The sequence below is a fragment of the Eptatretus burgeri genome, chromosome 12 (assembly GCF_056783735.1).
Source record: "Eptatretus burgeri isolate ZD-2024b chromosome 12, Ebu_testis_v1, whole genome shotgun sequence".
NCBI classification, from domain to species: Eukaryota; Metazoa; Chordata; class Myxini; order Myxiniformes; family Myxinidae; genus Eptatretus; species Eptatretus burgeri.
The window spans coordinates 27255489-27276386 of NC_140972.1; the positions used below are offsets into that span (position 1 = coordinate 27255489).

The following is a 20898-nucleotide window of genomic DNA, read 5'->3' on the forward strand; positions in this document are numbered from 1 at the left end:
TTACAAGTAAGGGAATTTATCCTTATGATTATATGGATTCATTTATGAGATTTAAAGAAACACAACTTCCTTCAAAAGAAAGTTTCTATAATAACCTTTATGAAGAAGAGATAAGTGATAAGGAATATAAACACGCACAAGAAATATGGAAAATATTTAAGATAAAGAACCTTGGAGAATATCACGATTTATATCTAAAAACAGATGTTTTATTGTTAGCTGATGTGTTTGAAGCTTTTAGATCACTCTGTCATAATAAAAATTGTTATGGATTAGATCCTGCCCACTATTTCACAGCTCCTGGTTTAGCTTGGAGTGCAATGTTGAAAATGACAAAACAAGATATAGATTTAATCAGTGATGTGGATATGCTTTTGATGATTGAGAAGTCCAAGAGAGGTGGAATATCACAAGTATGTTCAAAAAGATATGCTAAAGCAAATAATAAATATCTTCCAAATTATGATAGTGAAAAAGATAGTAATTATTTGATGTATTTTGATGCTAATAATTTGTATGGATGGGCAATGTCTCAATCTCTGCCTTATGGTAAATTAGAGTGGGTGGAAGAAAAGGATTATGAAAAGGCTTTGATGAATATTGTTATTTCTTCTCAAGAGGAATTGAATGACGAAGAAGAAGGTTATTATTTTGAAGTTGATTTGAGGTACCCGAGTGATCTTCATAATAAGCATAAAGATCTTCCTTTTGCATGTGAGAAAGAAACTCCAAAGAAAGAATGGTTAAGTGATTATCATAAAAGTTTTAATATTAAAGGTAAATCAACAGAAAAGTTATTAACAACATTCTATGATAAAGAGGGATATGTTTTGCATCAGAGAAGCTTAAAACAGTTTTTGAGAGAAGGATTGAGAGTAGCTAAAATTCATAGAGTTTTAAAATTTAAACAAAGTCCTTGGGTGAAAAAGTATATTCAATTCAATACAGATATGAGAGCAAATACAAAAGTAAAATTTGAAGGGGACTTTTATAAATTAATGAATAATGCTGTATTTGGAAAGACTATGGAAAATGTTAGAAACAGGCAAAACATTAGATTCGCAACATCTTGGAAAGAAGCTTCGAGATTGATAAATAAACCAAGTTTTGAGAGAGAAGAGGTTTTTTCAGAGAACTTTTCTGCAATTCATATGAAAAAGGAAAGTATTGTAATGGATAAACCAATTTATATTGGAACAGCAGTTCTTGATTTATCAAAGATATTGATGTATGATTATTTGTATAATGACTTAAAGAAAGAGTATGGTGAAAATGTTTCATTGTTATATATGGATACTGATAGTTTTATCCTAGATATAAAAACTGATGATGTTTATGAAGATATGAAGAAAAATATTGGAGTATATGATACAAGTAATTTCAGCAAGAAGAGTGAGTTATTTTCCAAAAAGAATGAAAAGGTTATTGGTAAGTTTAAGGATGAGTTGGGTGGAAAAGTAATGAGTGAGTTTATTGGATTGAGAGCAAAGGCATATGCTTATAAGTATGGTGAACAGATTGATAAGAGGTTAAAGGGAATAAAGAAATATGTAATAAAGAAATCAATAACTTTTAGAAATTATTATAATTGTTTGATGAATAAGAAAGAAGAATATAGGAAAATGAATACAATAAGAAGTTATAAACATGACATATATAGTGAAGAAGTAAATAAAAAGGCATTAGGAGCCTTTGATGATAAGAGATTTATTTTAGATAATGGAATAGATTGTGTTCCATATGGATATTGTATGATAGAGTGTATAAAATAGATTATGTTTTAACGATGGGAAGATGGGTTAGGGTTTTTTAAGGGCTACCGCCGCGTTTTTTCACAATATATAAATGGTTAAACCAAGTATTAATCAAACTAAAGAGTGGAGAAAATCTCAGTCTTGGTATATAAATGGAAAACATAATGAATGTGAAAAATATCAAATAAGTCTTATTGAAAAAATAACTAAAACAAAGGTAAATAAAACAAATAAGCGAATTAATTTAAAAACTAGTAAGTTAGAGGATGTAAAGAAAAAAATGAATATCCTTGAATGGACTGAAAACTTTGATGGTTATCAATTGAACAATGAAAAAACAATTTACTATAATCTCAAAATGATATGTGGCTCAGGAGGTGGTCAGATGAGAGCATTAAGAGAAGTTTATCATTTCGTAATGGCACAAATGGGGTATCTTAAAAAATATAAAGATTCAAATGTTTTGTTTGTCAATATTTTAGATGGGGATTATTGTGCAAAGAAAATTAAACTATTGAAGGAATTTGAGAATGAACAAATCTTTATAGGTTCAATGAGTGAGCTGTTCAACCCCCAGGTGTTCAATTCAATGAGGTTCAACCTCCAAGTTAAAAGGGGAGACAAATAAATATACCTTGGGATAAAAAGGGGATTTATTTTTAGGGAAAAAAAATATAAATCGCTGAAAATCCCCCATTCATTTACATGGGGAAAAGTGAGCCAGAATCAGTATTCTTACCCTACTCATATTATAATCAGGAGCTCTGATTTCCCATACCTTGGATCTTGGAATAACAAATTCCCATATCTTGAAAAAAAGCCAAACAATGAACCAGATTTCTGTCCAAACAATGAAGCATTTCTAAGAAAACCGATAGCAGTACATTTGCAGTCAGCATTTATCTTTCTAAACCACCTTGGAGCTATACATGTGCCCAAATATTAATGAGAAGGCCAACACACCTGCAGTTCACTTCAAAAATAGCAGCTTTATAATTTAATCGCCCAAAGCACAAGAGGCAAAAAGTTGTTTACTTAACTACACTTTCAGTGTGTGATGACTTAATTGTGTTGAATGACTAAGTGGTGGGCCAACTTTTTAATCTGGCCAAACATGACTAATTCCCAGCAAATGCTTCCACACAAGTGCATGCATGATACTCAGAGCAGAGAAATGGGCACGTTACCACGATAGCTTAAGAACGGCTGAAGGGATATCAGGTGAATGTTACATTTATTTTGGTACACGATGAAATGCACTGGAAACCTGGATCACGTTGGGCCATTTCTGTTCGCTTTTCGAACCGTTCCAGTTGTTATGCAATACTGTATTCTCACATCCATGATTGATATTCTCCTCAAAGAGAAAGAAACCCACAACTCCTTTGAAATGATTTGTGTGGCACATCCTTGTACTGCATTTGTGAGGCCAAAAAAAAGAAGAAACCCCATGATTCTTTCACAAATGACATACAAATAAACTTTAAATGATTACAGCCTGGTCTGATGCATGCCTCTCATTTGTGAGAAGGCACAAATGATTAAGCTGACACTTCATAAGAGACAGACAAAAAAAAGTGTTATAACCAATGTTTATAGTTAACATAAGATCAAATGAGAGGCAGATCACAAAAAGGGCAGATGGACTGCAACGAAAGAAAAATCAAAAGGGGCCATCTGCATATAAACTAAAAGGGTACTTGGTAGAGCGCATACCTCCATCACATAATGCCTGATCCACGAGAACATATCAGGCTGAATACATTTTTGAAATATCATGCTATACAGTACTCTATCGTTTTTGGCCCTATCTCTCAATGATGAAGAATCACTTTAAAAGTTAAATAATTCTCATATCCAGATCGGGATCAGGATCTTCACCAAAATCTAATCAATCAGTTTGTCCTTGTCATACACCGAACCTGTCCACCAAATTTCATCCGGATCCGTGTCCACAACTTTTTGAGATATCCTGCACACAGACGGACAGACAAACAAACAGACAGACAGAGAGGGGTGAAAACATAACCTCCTTCACCTTCAGTGGCAGAAGTAATAAGCAAAGGGTGACAAATCAAGAAAAAAAGACAAGTGAATGTGGTGCATATATGGGATGAGCCCACTACACTGGGATCATCGGTTCAAATCTCATATATGGGAACGACTTGTCAATCATCCAGCAATATCCTTATAATTAATGTAAAAGTACAATATTGTCTTCCAATGTCTGACTATAAAGGGATGTGGAATGGATGATGCAATGGCCAAAAACTGCAATTTTCGCAAATGTATTACATAGATATCCCCGAAAGAAAAATCTCTTTTGGTGAGGAGAGCAGGCTTTATGTCTCACAATATTGTACAACACTATTAGGAAGAAGCAGGTTTTGTAAGCTTCAACTGCCAGAGCCAAGTCACAACATATTTGCAGTTTATGCTTGAAAGATTTTCCAGCATACAAGTCGATGTTGAGTACAAGTCGAATTGGCTAACTTTCCCATTTTTCTTTCTTCATTTATGGATAAGTCGATTGGGTGTACAAGACAAAGCAAAACCAAGTATGGTAGTTCAGTAAAACTGCCAGTCAATCATATTGCCATCATACACACAACACATCCATGAATTCCAGGGTTATGAATATTAACGAGCTGTTTCGTGCATATTATTTTAATTACTTTGTGGGACAACCTTTGCAATAAATGAGGAATGTAAAGAGTTTTTCAACATTTTTGTTATCATATAGAGGTACAATATTTAAAACAAGCTACAGAATCATTAGTAGCACCGGCTTGTTGCACATTACATTTTGTAATACCCTATCCTCAATCTTTGTCCACCTAGCTTTGCAGCCGTCATTAGCCTTCCTGGTTTTCTTGATCGTCCGCAATGTATCCTTCGCTTTTGACCAGTCCCGAAAACATTTCTGGTAGACACTATTTCCTGTGCATATCCATATTCCTGCCATCTTCCTCAGCGAAGTTAACAACTTGCGTGACTTTATGGGAGGCATTTTGAGATGACATCGTAAGGATGGATACATGTGATTGGAATGGAACAAAAGTATGCCTGGTGTTGACTTAATGGGTGGTGGGCTTGGAATCCTAGGATCCTGAGTTCAAATCCCACTTTGCTGTTGAATACCAGGTGAGGTTGACTCTGCCTGTCATCTTTCCGAGGTCGGCAAAATGAGTGCCAGCATGCTGGTATCCTGTGTCGGAGTGGCGAACCGTCCAGGATTGTGCCCAATAGCAAAGGAGACTGCTTAGGCAGCACCAATGCTCCGCACAGAGTATGGTCCAAATGGATGGATGGATCAAAAGTAGTTGAAGAGTACGTGCTCGTTATTGATTGGATAATTTTGCATTTGTCAATGAGTGGATTAACATTTAATTGCTCATCCAAATTGGCAAATGTTCCGAGCAATGATTTCTGCATCGTGTTATTAAATTAACAATTATGTAATTTATTTCAGAAAATATCACACTTTGCAATTTTTTTTCATTTCTGCATTTCAATGTCTTAAACAATAGATACATCGATTGTGAGTACAAGTCAAGGCCTGCACTCTTGGGGGGGGGGGGGAAGTATCGACTTGTATGACAAAAAATACGGTACATTATAACGTGCGACTTAGCAAGACTGAATACCTCATTTCAAGAATTGGACGATGTATATTTTATCCAAAATGGCAATAAGCAACCCAGACCACATGTGAAGCACACTCAAGACAATATACATCTTATCACAAAAGATCTATGAAAATGTAAAATAACATTGCACATTATCGACAAACGAAAATCACATCCTCCTAAGAGTTAGTGAACACAAGGTAATGCGTGATGGTTTTGATGATAAATACATGGAATACAGGGCACAAGTGGTTTTCTATCACAAATGGGTCTGTGCTTGTGAGACATACTCACATGGATTTGATTTGTGGAATAATGTTGACACAAGCAGCCAGCTTTCCTTCAACAAGTCCCCTGAAAAAGAAAACACAAACGTACCTTGTATAATAAACAAAATGGTTAATGTAATGGTGACGTGAACGTTGACCTTTCCCATCACACACCACACGGAGTGGTGTAGTTACCCTCTTTTGCAATCCCATTTGATCACTTGCCTCATGATGTTTTTGAATAGCACGTTTTGATTTATTCCATCTAATGTCCATGTTTTTATATTATTTTACGTGTTATCTAACAAGGAATTTCAACGCAGAAAGGGGCCGCCAGGCCCATCAAGCCTGTGCAATGGTTGTTTGTCCATACTCTATCCTTTTTATATGCTGAGCATCAAACAAGGAAGCAGCACGTACCGTTTTGAAAGTCTTTAGTGTGACTCAACTGAGGTTCAAACCCCTGACCTACCAGACTCAAGAGAGGACACTAACCATTACACCATCGTGTCAGGTTAACGAGTTTTAATCACGTGTTACATGACATCCTCAAGTCAGCCTTTCATGTCCCACTCTGAATGTATAATCTCCTCCATTACTCTTAGTTGTATGTAAAATATGTAAGATTGTCCTCGAATGAACAACGAATTGAGAATTTTTGGAACACCTTTCTCATTCATTGACTGAATTGTTTAGCAATGTCAGGTGCTGCATGTTACCTGTTCTCGATTGTCACCTCACTACACCACTACCAATTTAACCATGCTCTTTGCATGAGCCTCGTTGTTGTAGAGAGAGAGAAAAAATTTCACCAAAACAACTCAACTTCAAAAAAAGTCATTATGAATGATCGTTCAATATTATTGTGCTGTATGAACAGCAGAAATATATATATATATATATATATATATATATATATATATATATATATATATATATATATATATTGATGCTTGCACATCAATCACTGCAAATGGCAATGTGGCACAAGAAGAGCACACTGCAGTCTGGACATACACACACACACACACACACACACACACACACACACACACACACACACACACACACACACACACACACACACACACACACACACACACACACACACACACACACACACACACACACTTGATATGCAGTGTGCACTAGTCAAACACGATTTATTACCCTCGCCGAAGGAGAGGGTATTGCATTTGAGGCCATCTGTCTGTCTGTCTGTCTGTCTGCACAGAACTTTCGTGTTTTTCTCTGCAACCGCTTGTTGGATTGTGATGAAATTTACATCATTGGTGCGACAACTCATGTAGAATGTTTTAATGATAATTATGACATCATAAGTCACGTGGTGTGGCAGCCATGTTGGAAAAACGGAAAAACTTTGGACCTCCATCTCTGAAACCGTACCAAGGAAAAAATGGAAACTTCGCACATGGCAAGTACTAATCATGTGTACAGGATGAGTGCGATTTATTTTATGACGTCATAGGTGCCTTCGTTATGACGTCATGATTGCATACGTCAGGTCAGGTCAGGTATGGGAGCATGTGCCAGAACAGCGCGTCGCTGCGTCCACTTTCCGCCGGTACTCCAGGGGCCTCCGTCTGGCCATCCCCCAGGCAGATGCCAGGCCCATCCCCATCTCCTTGAGATGATGGTCAACCTGCTGCAACCATGAGGCATGTGGTCGGCCCACTGGCCTCCTCCACTCATGAGACTCCCTCGCTGAGAGAATCTGGTGAGCAGGATCAGCGTCAGGAAAACGAGCCACATGTCCATACAGCCGCAGCTGACGCTCACGGACTATGCAGGTAACAAATCTCATCCGAGTCTCTCTCAGCAACCGCTCGTTGGACACAAAATCCGACCAGCGATAGCCAAGGATTCTCCGAAGAGACCTGGTACCAAAGGAATTAAGTCTCCGTCTCAGATCCTTGGTCAAAGTCCAAGTCTCGCACCCATAGAGCAAGACTGGAAGTACCAAGGACCTGAAGACTCGGACTTTCGTCCTCCCGCACAGGTACCGGCAGCGCCACACCCCATGATCCAGTGAATCCATGACTCCCCAGGCCCGACCCAGACGTCTCTTGACCTCCGGCTCACAACCTGCGGAGACATGAATATCACTGCCAAGGTAAGTGAATCTATCCATGACCTCAACATCCTCACCACAAACAGACACAGACAGGACAGCAGCATCCAAGATGTCACCGAAAGCCTGGATCTTTGTTTTGACCCAAGAAATCCGTAATCCCAACGGCTCCGACTCCTCATTCAGCACCTCGAGGGCCCCCAAGAGGATGTCTAAAGTCTCCGCAAAGATGACTGCATCATCTGCAAAATCAAGGTCCGAGATCTTGACATTGCCAAACGATGCACCGCAACTTGATCTCTCCGACATCCTCCCAAAAATCCAGTCCATACAAGTGCTGAAAAGTGTGGGGGCAAGTACACATCCCTGACGAACTCCAGTAACAACTGGAAATAAGTCAGAGGCGGTACCACCACACTTCACAGCACTCTCAGTACCAGAGTAGAGTTCAGACATCAGATCGATCAGTTTCGGTGGCACCCCACGAAGACCAAGAATCCTCCAGAGGACATCCCGATTCACTGAATCGAACGCTTTACAGAGATCAACATAGGCTGCAAGCAGCCCCTGCCGAAACTCTCGTCTGCGTTCAGTGAGGACACGAAGAGCAAGGATACGGTCAATCGTTGACCTCTTTGGTGTAAAGCCTGACTGCTCTGGACGCTGGTGCTCAAGCAGATGGTGGCGAACCCTATCAAGAATTATCCGAGCAAAGACCTTGCCCGGCACTGAGAGCAGCGTCACCCCTCGGTAGTTGTTGCAGTCTTGGCGATCACCCTTCCCTTTCCAGAGAGGGACAACAAGGCCCCTCTTCCAGTCAGTTGGGATGATGCCTGTGTTCCAGGCAGAGCACAAAACTGCATGCAACGACGCGAGTGCAGCATTTCCACCAGCCTTGAGAAGTTCAGCATGGATGCCACAGATCCCTGGAGCTTTGCCCCGTTTCAACTGGTTCACCGCAGCCCGTGTTTCCACAAGCGATGGTGGACCACAGTTGATTCGAGGGTCAGCAACAGGGATTGTAACACCCTTGACGTCCAACTCGACAGCTGGGGGATCAGCCTGGTACAACCGCTCAAAGTAACCGGCCCAGCGGGCCTTCACTTCAGACTCCTCTGTCAAGAGCCTACCACTCTCTGCTCGAACTGCAGTGCTCCGAGGGATGGGCTTGGATGAACGTAATGCGCGAATTCCCCTGTAAGCGGGACGAGAATCACCTGTCCACAGGTGATGCTCTACCCCCTCACAGATTCCTCGCACATAGGCCTCCTTGTCCACCCTCAGTGCACGTACAGTTTTACGCCTCAGCTCCCTGAACAGCTCAGCTCTGCCATTCAGCCTGGCCCTGCGACTCTGGTCAATGGTATCCAGTGTCCCTTGAGAGACAAAATTCTTCTTTGCCCTGCGGTGAACTCCAAGGCATCCACCGGCAACATCAAGGACGGTGGTCTTGAAGGTGCTCCACAACTCTTCAGGACCCCCCAAAGCACCCAGACCCCCCAAGTGTCCACTCAGCCTGTTCGCAAACTCCTCAGCTACTCTCTCATCCCTGAGCTTGGCAACATCCAGCCTAGGCTGGGATGGTACCATTCTCCAGGATTTAAGGTGCAGCTTTAGAGTTGCTACAACAAGCCTGTGGTCAGTATTGAGGAACTGAGCACTCCGGTAGACCCTGCAGTTCTGGATCATCCTCCAACGACCGTCAATGAGGACATGGTCAATCTCCTTTGCCACACTGCCAGCGTTGGAATACCAAGTCCAGCGATGAGCTTGCGGGCGCTGAAACCATGAACCAGCCACCCTAAGTCCATGACTTCTTGCAAAGTCAAGGAACTTAGTGCTATTCTGGTTCATAGTTCCTGACCCATGGGGACCAACACACACCTCATAACCATCCCTATCAGTTCCAGTCGATGCATTGAAATCCCCCAAGACTAGAAGTGTATCTCGTCTGGGGCACTGATCAACCACAGACTCGAGTGTGGCGTAGAATGCATCCTTCACGGTAAGATCACTCGCCTCAGTCGGAGCATAAATAGAGACCAGGAAAATGACACCTAAGGAGTGACGAATCCTTAATCTCATAATACGCTCGTTGACCGGTGTTACCTCAATTATCATTGGGGTCAGCTTATTGGACACAGCTACAGCAACTCCTTGGGTATGGTAACCATCAGAGCGACCAGACCAATAGTAGGTGTAACCACCCACCATTATCTCGCCGCAATCCGGTCTCCGAACCTCAGAGAGAGCTGCAATCCCGATGTCCAAACGCTTGAGCTCAGATGATAACAGAGACAGGTGATCATCCTCTCTTAGGGATAGGACATTCCAGGCACCCACCCGAAGGGACCGCCTCAGGTTAACCCAAGGAGACCGCCGTCTGGTGGACGACACCTCAGCACCACTCCGACACACTCTCCCGCAATCTGACCCAGGGATGTTACCCCGTGGTTTCCCTCCTATCAAAGATTGGGGGTCCCGAAGGCTTTGCCCCAATCCCATCATCCGGTGAGCTGCCCTGCGAAGGGAAGCTGCACAGGAGGTACTCCCACGGAGTGGGTTTTCAGATTTTTTTGCGTTTTTGCGTTTTGCGGAATGAAGCGTTTTACGGTGGCTGGAGTGCAAATCCTGCCACCAACCTCCTAATAAGAAGTAACCCAACTGTAGGAGGACGTCCGCAGACACAGTTGGGCACTAGATATGGATGGCCGTTGGCTCACAAGGAGCTCCTCCGCCCTTTGACAGGTTTTGTTTTTAATCCTGCTGGGTGTCCATATCCAAACACCCTCCTCACCAGAAAACCTGGTGGGGGAGACGGTTTAGTCGCCGACAACCCGACCATGGAACAGGTTAGTACAGGTTTACATGGTACCTGTAGCAGGTCACAGATCGAACCTGACCTGACCTCATACGTAGAACGTAGAACGCTACATCCGATCAGTATGAAAATTGAGGGTCATCTAGGGATTAAATGGTCAAAAAAATTTTTTGATGACGACATCGGTCACATTATTCAGCAGCCATATTGTTTTTTAAACACGGTCTTCAAAAATCTTCTCCGAAATGGCTGAACAGATCGAAACAAAACTTTACACATATGACCGCCTATCCATGAGGAACAAAAGGTTCACACATATGATGTCATATGTCACATGGTTTGAAAGTCATATTGGATTTACCCTAAAACATGTAAAAAAATCTTCTTCTCCAGAACGGCTGGACAGATAGAGGGGAAACTTCACACAAATGTTCCATAAGGCATGCATGTACAAGGTTGTTGAGGAATAATTGCTCAGTCACATGGTTTGGCAGCCATATTGGATTTGATAAAATATTAAATAATGTTTTCTCTGGAACCACTTAATCAATCGATGCGAAACTTCACAGTTGTGAACGAGTAGTGATGGGGAATAAAAGTCTTAAATTTCAACTTGATTGGACACATGGTACACATACAGTATATACAAAGGTCTGGCAGCCAAAATTATTTAATTTTTTGATCTTTTTCCCCTTTTGAAAAAAGCTCCCTTGGCTGTGCCAGGATGGGTTCGAGGATAGAGGAGTAGCAGCTGAAATGCGAATCCTATCTAGGTTCGACCTGATGACTTCATCTTTTATTTTTGCTTGTTTGGGCTCCTTCTGATTACTGCAATGCAGGACTGTACCGATTTGGTCTTCCATATGATTTGAATTGAATATATTTTAATCCCATTCTGAATTCAATTGAATAATAATAAATACACATCATGGGTCAGGGTCAGGGTCAGGTGTCCAATCAAAGCGGGGTTGCAAAGCAGGGCGTCTTGGTACCTGGTCATCACTGCAAGCAGTTATAAAATGGCAGTTTTAATTCTGTCTCTTATTAATTACGTAACACACCAGTATGCAAGTACCACACAAAACAAGTCCTGGTGAGGGTCTGCAATCTCTGATTGCTCTTTTTCTTGTTTTGGAAAAAAATAATTATATTCATGTACTCTCAATTATAATTGTTGCTGGTGCTTTATAAATTTAATTTTTATGCTCTAGTCGAATTGGCTGTCAGTTATGTTTCCCTTTACCCGAGTCTTTTGACTATGAAACAAGGTGACCTGGTTGATAACACTGCAACTTTTGCCATGATTATGTCATTTTCTTTCACCCAGTGGACACGTATTGCAGTTTGAGTTATTTTGCCTAATGCTTATCAGCTAAACCTGTAGTTCTCCCCTCCCCTAGTTCTTATGGGGAATATTAATTTTAAACAAGTTGCCTTTTCTTTTTACTGTACTCACTGGTTTCACCCATGTACTCACTGCCTTTTATATTCATTTCTTTGTACTAAAACCTATAACCTACTGTCTTATCCTGTACTCCTTTTGGTTGTCTGCTTTTAGTATTTTTGTCTGATTCTCACCAAGGTCAGCTGAAAGTCACCATGTTCTCTCTTCCTTTGTTCTCCCAGCCCTCTCCACTCCCACGAAAGCATATAAATGTCAGAAAATGTAAACTTAGATTAGTGCAAATCATTGTGGATGTTTACATCTCAGTGTTTTGGACTCCGTGGTACCACAAAACAAATGTTATTTGATGAAATGTACTTTTCCTTGTGGACAGTGGATTATTTGGGTAAAGAAAATTGAGTAATTTAGGATTTACACTGAGTTGGTTAAAGAAATTCCACAACATCGTTATATTATATTACATTATGTATATGCAAGTAAAATAACACCTTGAGATTTCAAAATTGCCAGAAGTCTATAAAAGTAAAGATGAGTTAAAATTAAAATTGGTTGGATGTAAAAAGTTCCATTCCTTCTCACTTGGCAAGTTTGCGAGCCACTTCCTCATTGGGACAGGTGACGTATGCAGCAGACACAGTACCCGGTGGTGGTGGTGGTGATGGTGGTACACATGGGGAAGTTGTTGCCATTGCACTCAACTTTAACACACCTCGTAGCCTGTACAAACAGTACATACAAAGATTACATTGAAAAGTCCCCACATCAAGCTTTGTCCAATGTTGTAGTGTGGACAACCTGCAGGTACTATTTATACAAACCCTGATACTTTGAAATCACTATTCGAACAACATTAAAAAAAAAGACTTGTAGTGAAGTATCTGGCTTTATCAGTGGAAGCAAATTATTTTCAAATGTGTGTATGGTAATGGAGGAGTGATAAAAGTCAATACATTTTGGCAGCGGTGCTGCTTGAAGCACCATTTGTGGTGCAGATATAATTGTATTGGAAGCAACAAAACCACCGAATAAGTTGGAATTAATGAAATGAAATGACATTGACATGGCAGGTTCCCTTCCAAATAAAAAAGCAATAATAATAATGTTAATAACAAGAGAAAGCATAATTCACAATTCAAAACCTCATCGGGGTATTTGTCGAAGCAACCCCTTTCACACATAAGGGGAACTATATTAAAGTTGGTCGGCTGGGTGCCATGTTAAAGTTCATTTGCATGCAGACACAGATGGGTGCACGCACGCACAAGCCTCTCGACCAGGGAACACAAGGTAGCTTGGCAACAAGCACGGATATACGTGCACCTCAGGATTTGTTCCTTTCAATGAAATTTGCTCGTGACATGATTCTCACGTCAAAATAAATAGCATGTATCTACTATAAATGGATGGTGTGTGTATGTGTGTATGTGTGTATGTGTGTATGTGTGTATGTGTGTATGTGTGTATGTGTGTATGTGTGTATGTGTGTATGTGTGTATGTGTGTATGTGTGTATGTGTGTATGTGTGTATGTGTGTATGTGTGTATGTGTGTATGTGTGTATGTGTGTATGTGTGTATGTGTGTATGTGTGTATGTGTGTATGTGTGTATGTGTGTATGTGTGTGTGTGTGTGTGTGTGTGTGTGTGTGTGTATGTGTGTATGTGTGTATGTGTGTATGTGTGTGTGTGTGTGTGTGTGTGTGTGTGTGTGTGTGTGTGTGTGTGTGTGTGTGTGTGTGTGTGTGTGTGTGTGTGTGTGTGTGTGTGTGTGTGTGTGTGTGTGTGTGTGTGTGTGTGTGTGTGTGTGTGTGTGTGTCGTGCATGAGTCGCGCATGAGAGAGATAACTTTTGTGTCTAACAATTACATAGTCTATGTCATTATAAATTATTTACGTGCAATTGGAATGTACCTTTTGACTTTCGAGTGCTGAGACCCCTTCGAACTTTGAAGACCCTTTGAGACCCCCCCACCCAAGAACCTTAAGACCCAAAACATCCAGAATACCCTGAAAACCCAAAAGTTCCCAAGGACCTAAATGACAAACAAGACCCTTAATACCCTTTAAGACCCTACTATAAATGGATGAGGAGTGTGTGTGTGTGGGGAAGGGGGGGGGCAGGGGGGAGGGGGGAGAATGTTTTTTGTGGAGTTCTACTGGAGCGTTCTGATGTGGAATGTGATACACCAAAATGATCTTCACGACCTCCTGAGTTGATTAGGCTAATTAACTACAAAAACTCCATTAGAATTCACATGTTTTAAATGCACGCCATATTAAGGTGATTAGAGCAGCTCAATACGTCCTTCCACCAGTGGTATGATATTCTAATTACAAAATAAATATCAAAAACAATGATAACATTGTAATGTAGCATATATTAATACTAATAATATTTAAAACAATAATAAGAATAGTGGTATCATATGGCAATAATCATAACGAACATATAATCCCCACGCTGGCCCCAAGCACAACTGGGCTTGGTGAAAGGCAAGCTAATGCTCAAGCAGTACAGCAGGCAGGTATGCTGCAAGGCTGTGAAGACCAATGAAAATTTGATCCATCGGATCAATGGGCCCATTAGTATTAATTAAAAAGGCCACAGATTTACAAACTTCAGCACACCAAGTACAACAATCACACATTTCTATGTGGATTCACATCATCGATGCAGCAAGCAGTTTTATTTATACTCTTCTACGAAGTCATATTAAAATGTTAATCATCTTTTAAATTAAAAATGTTAAAAATCTAAAGACCAAATGCTGCGTTTCAAGAGGGCTTGAATGTTATACAGTGACTGTGTAATTTGTCATGTACTTTAGCCTTACAATTGCCATTTCAAACTCGAAAAAAAAGTTTCCGCATTACAACCTAAAACTAATTTTTAAAAGGTTTTCATACAAACTCACTGAGAAAGCAGGAGACAAGCAACAGAGATAGATGGAAGCAGCAGCTTCGTCGTCATTATCTGTACGAGATGCACCTGGTAGATAAAGTAATGCCAATCATAGTTTGATATGCAATAAGCAACCTGTTTAAGCACTGCCAATGGAAACAAAAATAAGTTTCTCCATACTTCTATAGAAGAGCAGGTGCTCATCACATGTTGGTAGAGAGGATCGATAAAGTTAGACCGTGAGCTAAAAAGAACGAGAAGTCGATGTGGAACCAGTAAAGTCAAATGCAAAACCAAAGGTTGAATCCCACCTTGTTGCATCAATCAATGCATCATATTGCTTGACAGATTATATCTGTACTGCCAAAACAAAGTCTCTTTGAAAAGGTTATGTTGTTAGAGCTAGTTGAGGTTTCATACCGAGGCTCCACAGCCCAGAAGCGAGTGTGCGTACCTCTACACTAGCTTACCAGCCCACACGTTACATAAAACAAGAGAAACTAGAGGGGGAGCACTCGGTAGAGTGCAAAACCTCCACCGCCAATACTGCTGGGTCACTTAAGTGAACCTGATATCCTATTAATTGTAGGTCAAAACGGATCAGACTCTACTGAAGCACGATTGAATAAACTAAACTAGATCGACGCGCATGTCGAAATGCCAAAAAATAAATAAATAAATAAATAAATAAACTTGCAAAATTGTTTTTTTTTTCCTCCAACAAATTTTTTTTGGGGGGGTTGGAAATCACTTAAAACGTGTAGAAATGCAAAAAAAAAAAAATTCAAATATTTTTCAAATAAAATCGAAATTTTTTTGAAAAAATGTTTTTTTTGGACCAAGTCCAAAATCTAATGGCATGATCCTTGGACCATACCTTATCCCCCCCCCCACCAAGTTTCGTCGAAATCCGTCCAGGAGTTTTTCCGTAATACTGTTCACAAACAAACAAACAGACGGGGGTGAAAACAGTAACCTCCATCCATCTTCGATGGCGGAGGTTAAAGATACGACGATCTACATTATAAATGGAGCCGTGTCTGTATGTCTGTTTGTTTGTTTGTCGTGTTATAACTTGAGAATGGATTAACGGATTTCAATGACTCAAACGGTAGTGGATTCAGGGAACTCCCAGGAAGGTTTGTGATGCATAAAATGACTAGAGGGGGAGCACTCGGTAGAGTGCAAAACCTCCGCCGCCAATACTGCTGGGTCACTCAAGTGAACCTTATATCTTATTCATTAAATATGACATCAACAGTGCTAACAGAGTTATCGTTCTTTTCTCCATTTTTTTTTGGGGGGGGGGGTTGGAAATCACTTAAAACATGCAGAAATGCAAAAAAAAATTCAAATATTTTTTTAAAAATGGCCACCATTGGACCGAGTCCAAAATCTAATGGCATGGTCCTTGGACCATACCTAATCCCCCACCAAGTTTCGTCGAAATCCGTCGAGGAGTTTTTCCGCAATACTGTTCACAAACAAACAAACAAACAAACAAATAAAAAGTGTACCTTGGCCTTAGGCCAAAGGTTATCTTGCCAAAAGACCTTGATTTGAGAGTTTCATTTTTTATGAAAAATCAGTTTTTTCGTCATGACGACATCAAATGACGTCATAACGACGAAATTTTTATATATCTGAGAAACTCTTCTTGGGCTTCAATTTGAGGTACTACTCGATATTGTTAGTCATAGATTTAAAAATGACCTTCATGAAGGTCAACTTCGACCTTCGGCGCTAACCATGAAGGTCAAGGCCGATCACCACCAAAAACTAATCAGCTGAGCGCCTATCGATATGCTATATATCCACCAAGTTTGGAGATGATCCAATAAAATTTACTCAAAAGCTCAGGGTTTCGTTGATTTTGATGTTTGACCTTCTAGTGACCTTGACCTTCGAAATTTTGGGCGTCGAAAGTTATTGCGCTCACGAGTATACAAGTCAAGTTTGAGAGCCATTGCTTTAGAACTGTGACTTGGAGAGCAAGTTGAAAGTTGAAAATCAATTGTAACAGACAAATATATAAATATACAAACAAAAAAACAAACAAACCGATCGAGTAACATAACTTGCTTTGGCAAGATAACAAACAGAAAGGGGTGAAAACAGTAACCTCCACTCTTCGATGGCGGAGGTTAATAATAACAACTTGAGGGGGAGCACTCGGTAGAGTGCAAAACCTCCGCTGCCAATACTGCTAGGTCACTCAAGTGAACCTGATATCCTATTCATTCAATTTGACGTCAACAGTGCTCACAGAGTTATAGTTTGCAACTTTCCCTTTTACATACTCAATTCATTCGTCATAACTAGATTCCTTGAGACAGAAATTGATTTTACGTGGGTATATCCACCTGAAGTTCTAAAATCAGCCGCAATTATAGTTTTGGCATGTTTTTTTTGTTGGAAATCACTTAAAACATGTAGAAATGGAAAAAAAAAAAAAAAAAATAATCGAAATTTTGTTGAAAAAAAAGTTGCAAAAATGTTTTCTTTTCTCTACCAATTTTTTTTTTTGGGGGGGGGGGTTGGAAATCACTTAAAACATGGAGAAATGCAAAAAAAAAAATTTTTTTCAAAATGGCCACCATAGCGGCCATATTAGATTTTGGACCAAGTCCAAAATCTAATGGCATGATCCTTGGACCATACCTAACCCCCCCACTAAGTTTCGTCGAAATCCGTCGAGGAGTTTTCCCATAATACTGTTCACAAACAAACAAACAAACAAACAAACAAACAGAAAGGGGTGAAAACAGCAACCTCCGATCTTCGATGGTGGAGGTTAATAATAATAAAGGCCGGTTTGTGCATGGGTACACGTGACGAAACTGCAAACGCCAACTTTCTCCCCATGCGGTGGGCAGGATCTCCCAGGAATTCTTTTTTGTCCTTGCCCCATTGATTAGCCGTCACAGCAAAAATTGGTACTTCCGTCGGTGAAGCAACGTGTCCTACATGGAAGTAACCATAAAATACAACAGAAAAATAATGAGGAGCAAAACAACCCTCTGGTAAACAGCATTAATTATACTTGTATCCAACACAAGATGTTTATAAAAGAGCACTAAAAGAGACTCCGCATACATTTTTATCCCCATGCGTTTTTTGAAAAAAAAACAGGGGGATATTGTAATCGGCTCCGTCTGTCTGTCTGTCTGTCTGTCGGTCACGCTATCTCCTCCTAAATGGTTGTGCAGAAATTCACCAAACTTGGTAGTTATGATCATCACATGGCGCTAAGGCACGAGAGCAGTCAAACGCCAAAAGGTGAAACATCGAAAAATGCAATTACGGACACATTTTTAATGAAACTTAAGATGTGCAATAAAAATTTGCAGACGCATGAAATATGTAACAATTTTTGGGATTTCACCCCCACCCACCCCGTTCATGCCCCAGGGGGTGAGGACTTGAGATCACAGGGGTCAAAACGGAAATAAAAAAAAACACCTCAAAATTGATATTGGGTCATTCCAAGTGGAAGTTTTTGCCATCGTTCAATTTTGCTTTCGGTGGGAAGTGTGGGAATTTGCGATGGCATGCCATAAACTTGGCTCTAGTTTTATTTTATTAAATCACGTTGACATTATTATGCAATTATCATTATGTCAGTACGTCATTATCATTATCAGTACTGACTGATAGATTTGTGGTTATCTTACTAAAATTCACCGTCTGTCCATCTGTCTGTTCCCAGGTACTGCAAAAACGGCTGAACCGATCGCAACCATTTTTTGGGTGTGTAATCCTGGGACCCTTGGAGTAAAATAGGCATAATAATAAAAATGTTACAGATCTGGAAACCATATGCATTCAAACATACAGATGTCCCAAGAGTCAGTTATTCCGTTAAGTACATACGAGACAGGTCCCTTCCTTTTGTCTAATGGGAGAATCAAAGGTGTGCGTTGCGATGTCCTTTTAGGTAGGTTATTACATCCAACGAACCATCCAACAAACAAACCGACAACACCACTGAACAAGCGCTTCACTCGCCTAACCGGCGACTCGCTGTCCGAGGCAGAATCTCTGGCAGTTCCTTCTCGGCTTCCACAAACTTTGTAACTTCTTTTTGACGAGTATGGGCACGCGTGGAGTGGGGGCGGGGTTTTCCCAACATGGCCGAAACCCTGCCCAGAAAGGGCAGACCCATGGGAGCCCCGTCCAATCAGGGCAGACAGTGACGTCTGTTCCACCGAGCCCCCACTCCGTTCGGGGAGGTCCATAAAAGTTACGACGCCATCCTCAGCGGAGAGCTCTGTGGAGAAGCGTCTCAAGAGTGAGAGTTCTTTTGGAGGAGCAAGTTGGTTGGTGTGCGCTCTACATTTTGCCGGCGTTCGTGGAGTTTTCCTGGGTCCCGTCCGCGGAGTTTTCCTGGGTCCCGTCCGCGACCCTGATCTCCGCCCTAGGACTCCCACTGCCCTGCTCGGTTTCCTCCCCGGGCACGAACCCCACGCGTGTGACTGTGGGCCGAGCCGCACGACCAATACCAGGCACCGCACCGTGGAGCACTCCCTCCCTTCAACGTGCAGGTACCCACGTGAACTGCGACCCCCAGCTAGTCTCTCCCTCTCTGGCTGCAGGGATCTTTCAATAAATCATCTGAGTGTGCGTCTGAGTGTGTGGGCCCATCTTATAAGTAGAACTGTTAAGCGTTTTCCATCATTGTAAATTCTTGCTTGCATATCCACGATAAGTCTTGCTTTGTGTCCTCGTTTATTATAAATAAATTATTGTAAAAATGTTCCCAGTTCGTTTCCGTCATTTCTTTCATTGGTCCAGCATGGTTCGGATCTGAGTTTAGCCGGGTTTTTATACCCGATAATCTGCTCATCCTAGCCGGCACGGCTTTGGCAGTTCCGCTCGACTGCACCCGAAACGGAGTTGGTAGTCGGTAGTTGGAACTCTACCACAGTTGGTAGAGTGACCCGGTTCGAGCAAGACGTGCCGAGGGCGTGGTTCCCCGGTAGTCGAAAACGCATAGTCAATTAGGTAAATTGGTTCTAGACACAAAGACCCTACGCTACGCGGTTGAGATATTGGCGTCCACGGTCGGTTCAGCGACCCGCCAGCTTACGGAGTTATCCGAGAGCGATGGCCTACAATTCCGGGGAGTCTGGTGGAGACGACGCAACTTTCCCCACCTAGTGGTCGTTCTCGCCACTGACCCCCGGCCCACAACAATAACATGACCCCCTTGACAGCTCCCGTAGGGAGCAGGTGCTTCTAGTAATAATAATTTTCACTTCTAGTACTGTGTGCGGACCAGTCCCTCTTAGCCTATGTACACCGCCTTATACATCGCCAATGTGTCGGTACACATGTATACATCCAATTTGCTCTCGATTCCTCACATGCGAGTGTTACACAATGAATTGATTAAAGGCCATAATTGGGCCGTTGTGTCGCGCGTCACGCTTGAGGCCATGGCCGGAAGAAATCACATATGAAGCCCCAACATATGCAATAATCAATCCATATGCAGTCCACATACAATCTGATAGCCACTGGCAAGGAAAATCAGAGAGGCAATGGGATACATCATTCATGCGTAAAGACTCATTTAAGTGCCTTAATAAGCTAAAGATCATTGTGGTCTCACCATCAGTCTACCTAGAGGCAGAGCTAGTCAAAATGGCTGCAGTCCATTTATCTGTTGGGGTGGGGGGGGTGCGATAAGCATAGAAATCCTCAAAATCATGAGGTTTCCTCCAAATTTATTTCATTGTAGTGTTAAACAACAGTACAGCAGCTGTTTAAACAGAATATTGGATGGAATACACGACTTTCGAAATGACGTATGAATGCTAAACGAGGCCCCTTGCGCATGTGCAGTGTGCGTTTACACTGATTGGTTTGGCTCAATGGGCACTTTTAACCTGCCATTACTATATCGAGAAAAAACTGTGATACAAACGTCTTTTAAACATTACCTTCAGCATTTAGACAAAAGAGTGGCAATTTCAAGATGGTTAACTACAATTGTTCTGTTCCTCAATGAAAATCGGACTCACAAA

At 41.2% G+C, this 20898-nt stretch overlaps 1 protein-coding gene across 11 annotated transcripts in view; it reads right to left on the reverse strand.

The window, feature by feature from the left end:
• CUTA (cutA divalent cation tolerance homolog) overlaps positions 1-20898 on the reverse strand; it is a 40989-nt gene that overhangs the window by 18128 nt on the left and 1963 nt on the right. For 4 of the 11 annotated variants that reach the window (XM_085849910.1, XM_085849908.1, XM_085849907.1 and 1 more), the window contains exons 2-4: positions 14883-14956; positions 12550-12687; positions 5678-5737 (exon numbers count right to left, since the gene is read on the reverse strand). In XM_085849910.1, coding sequence (XP_085706036.1) covers positions 5678-5737; positions 12550-12687; positions 14883-14938 — 254 coding nt within the window. In that variant the 5' untranslated portion in view covers positions 14939-14956. Of the gene's footprint in view, positions 1-3676; positions 3727-5677; positions 5738-12549; positions 12688-14882; positions 14957-20483; positions 20541-20898 lie in introns of those variants that run through there. The other 7 variants (XM_085849911.1, XM_085849913.1, XM_085849914.1 and 4 more) reach the window with 4 other exon arrangements.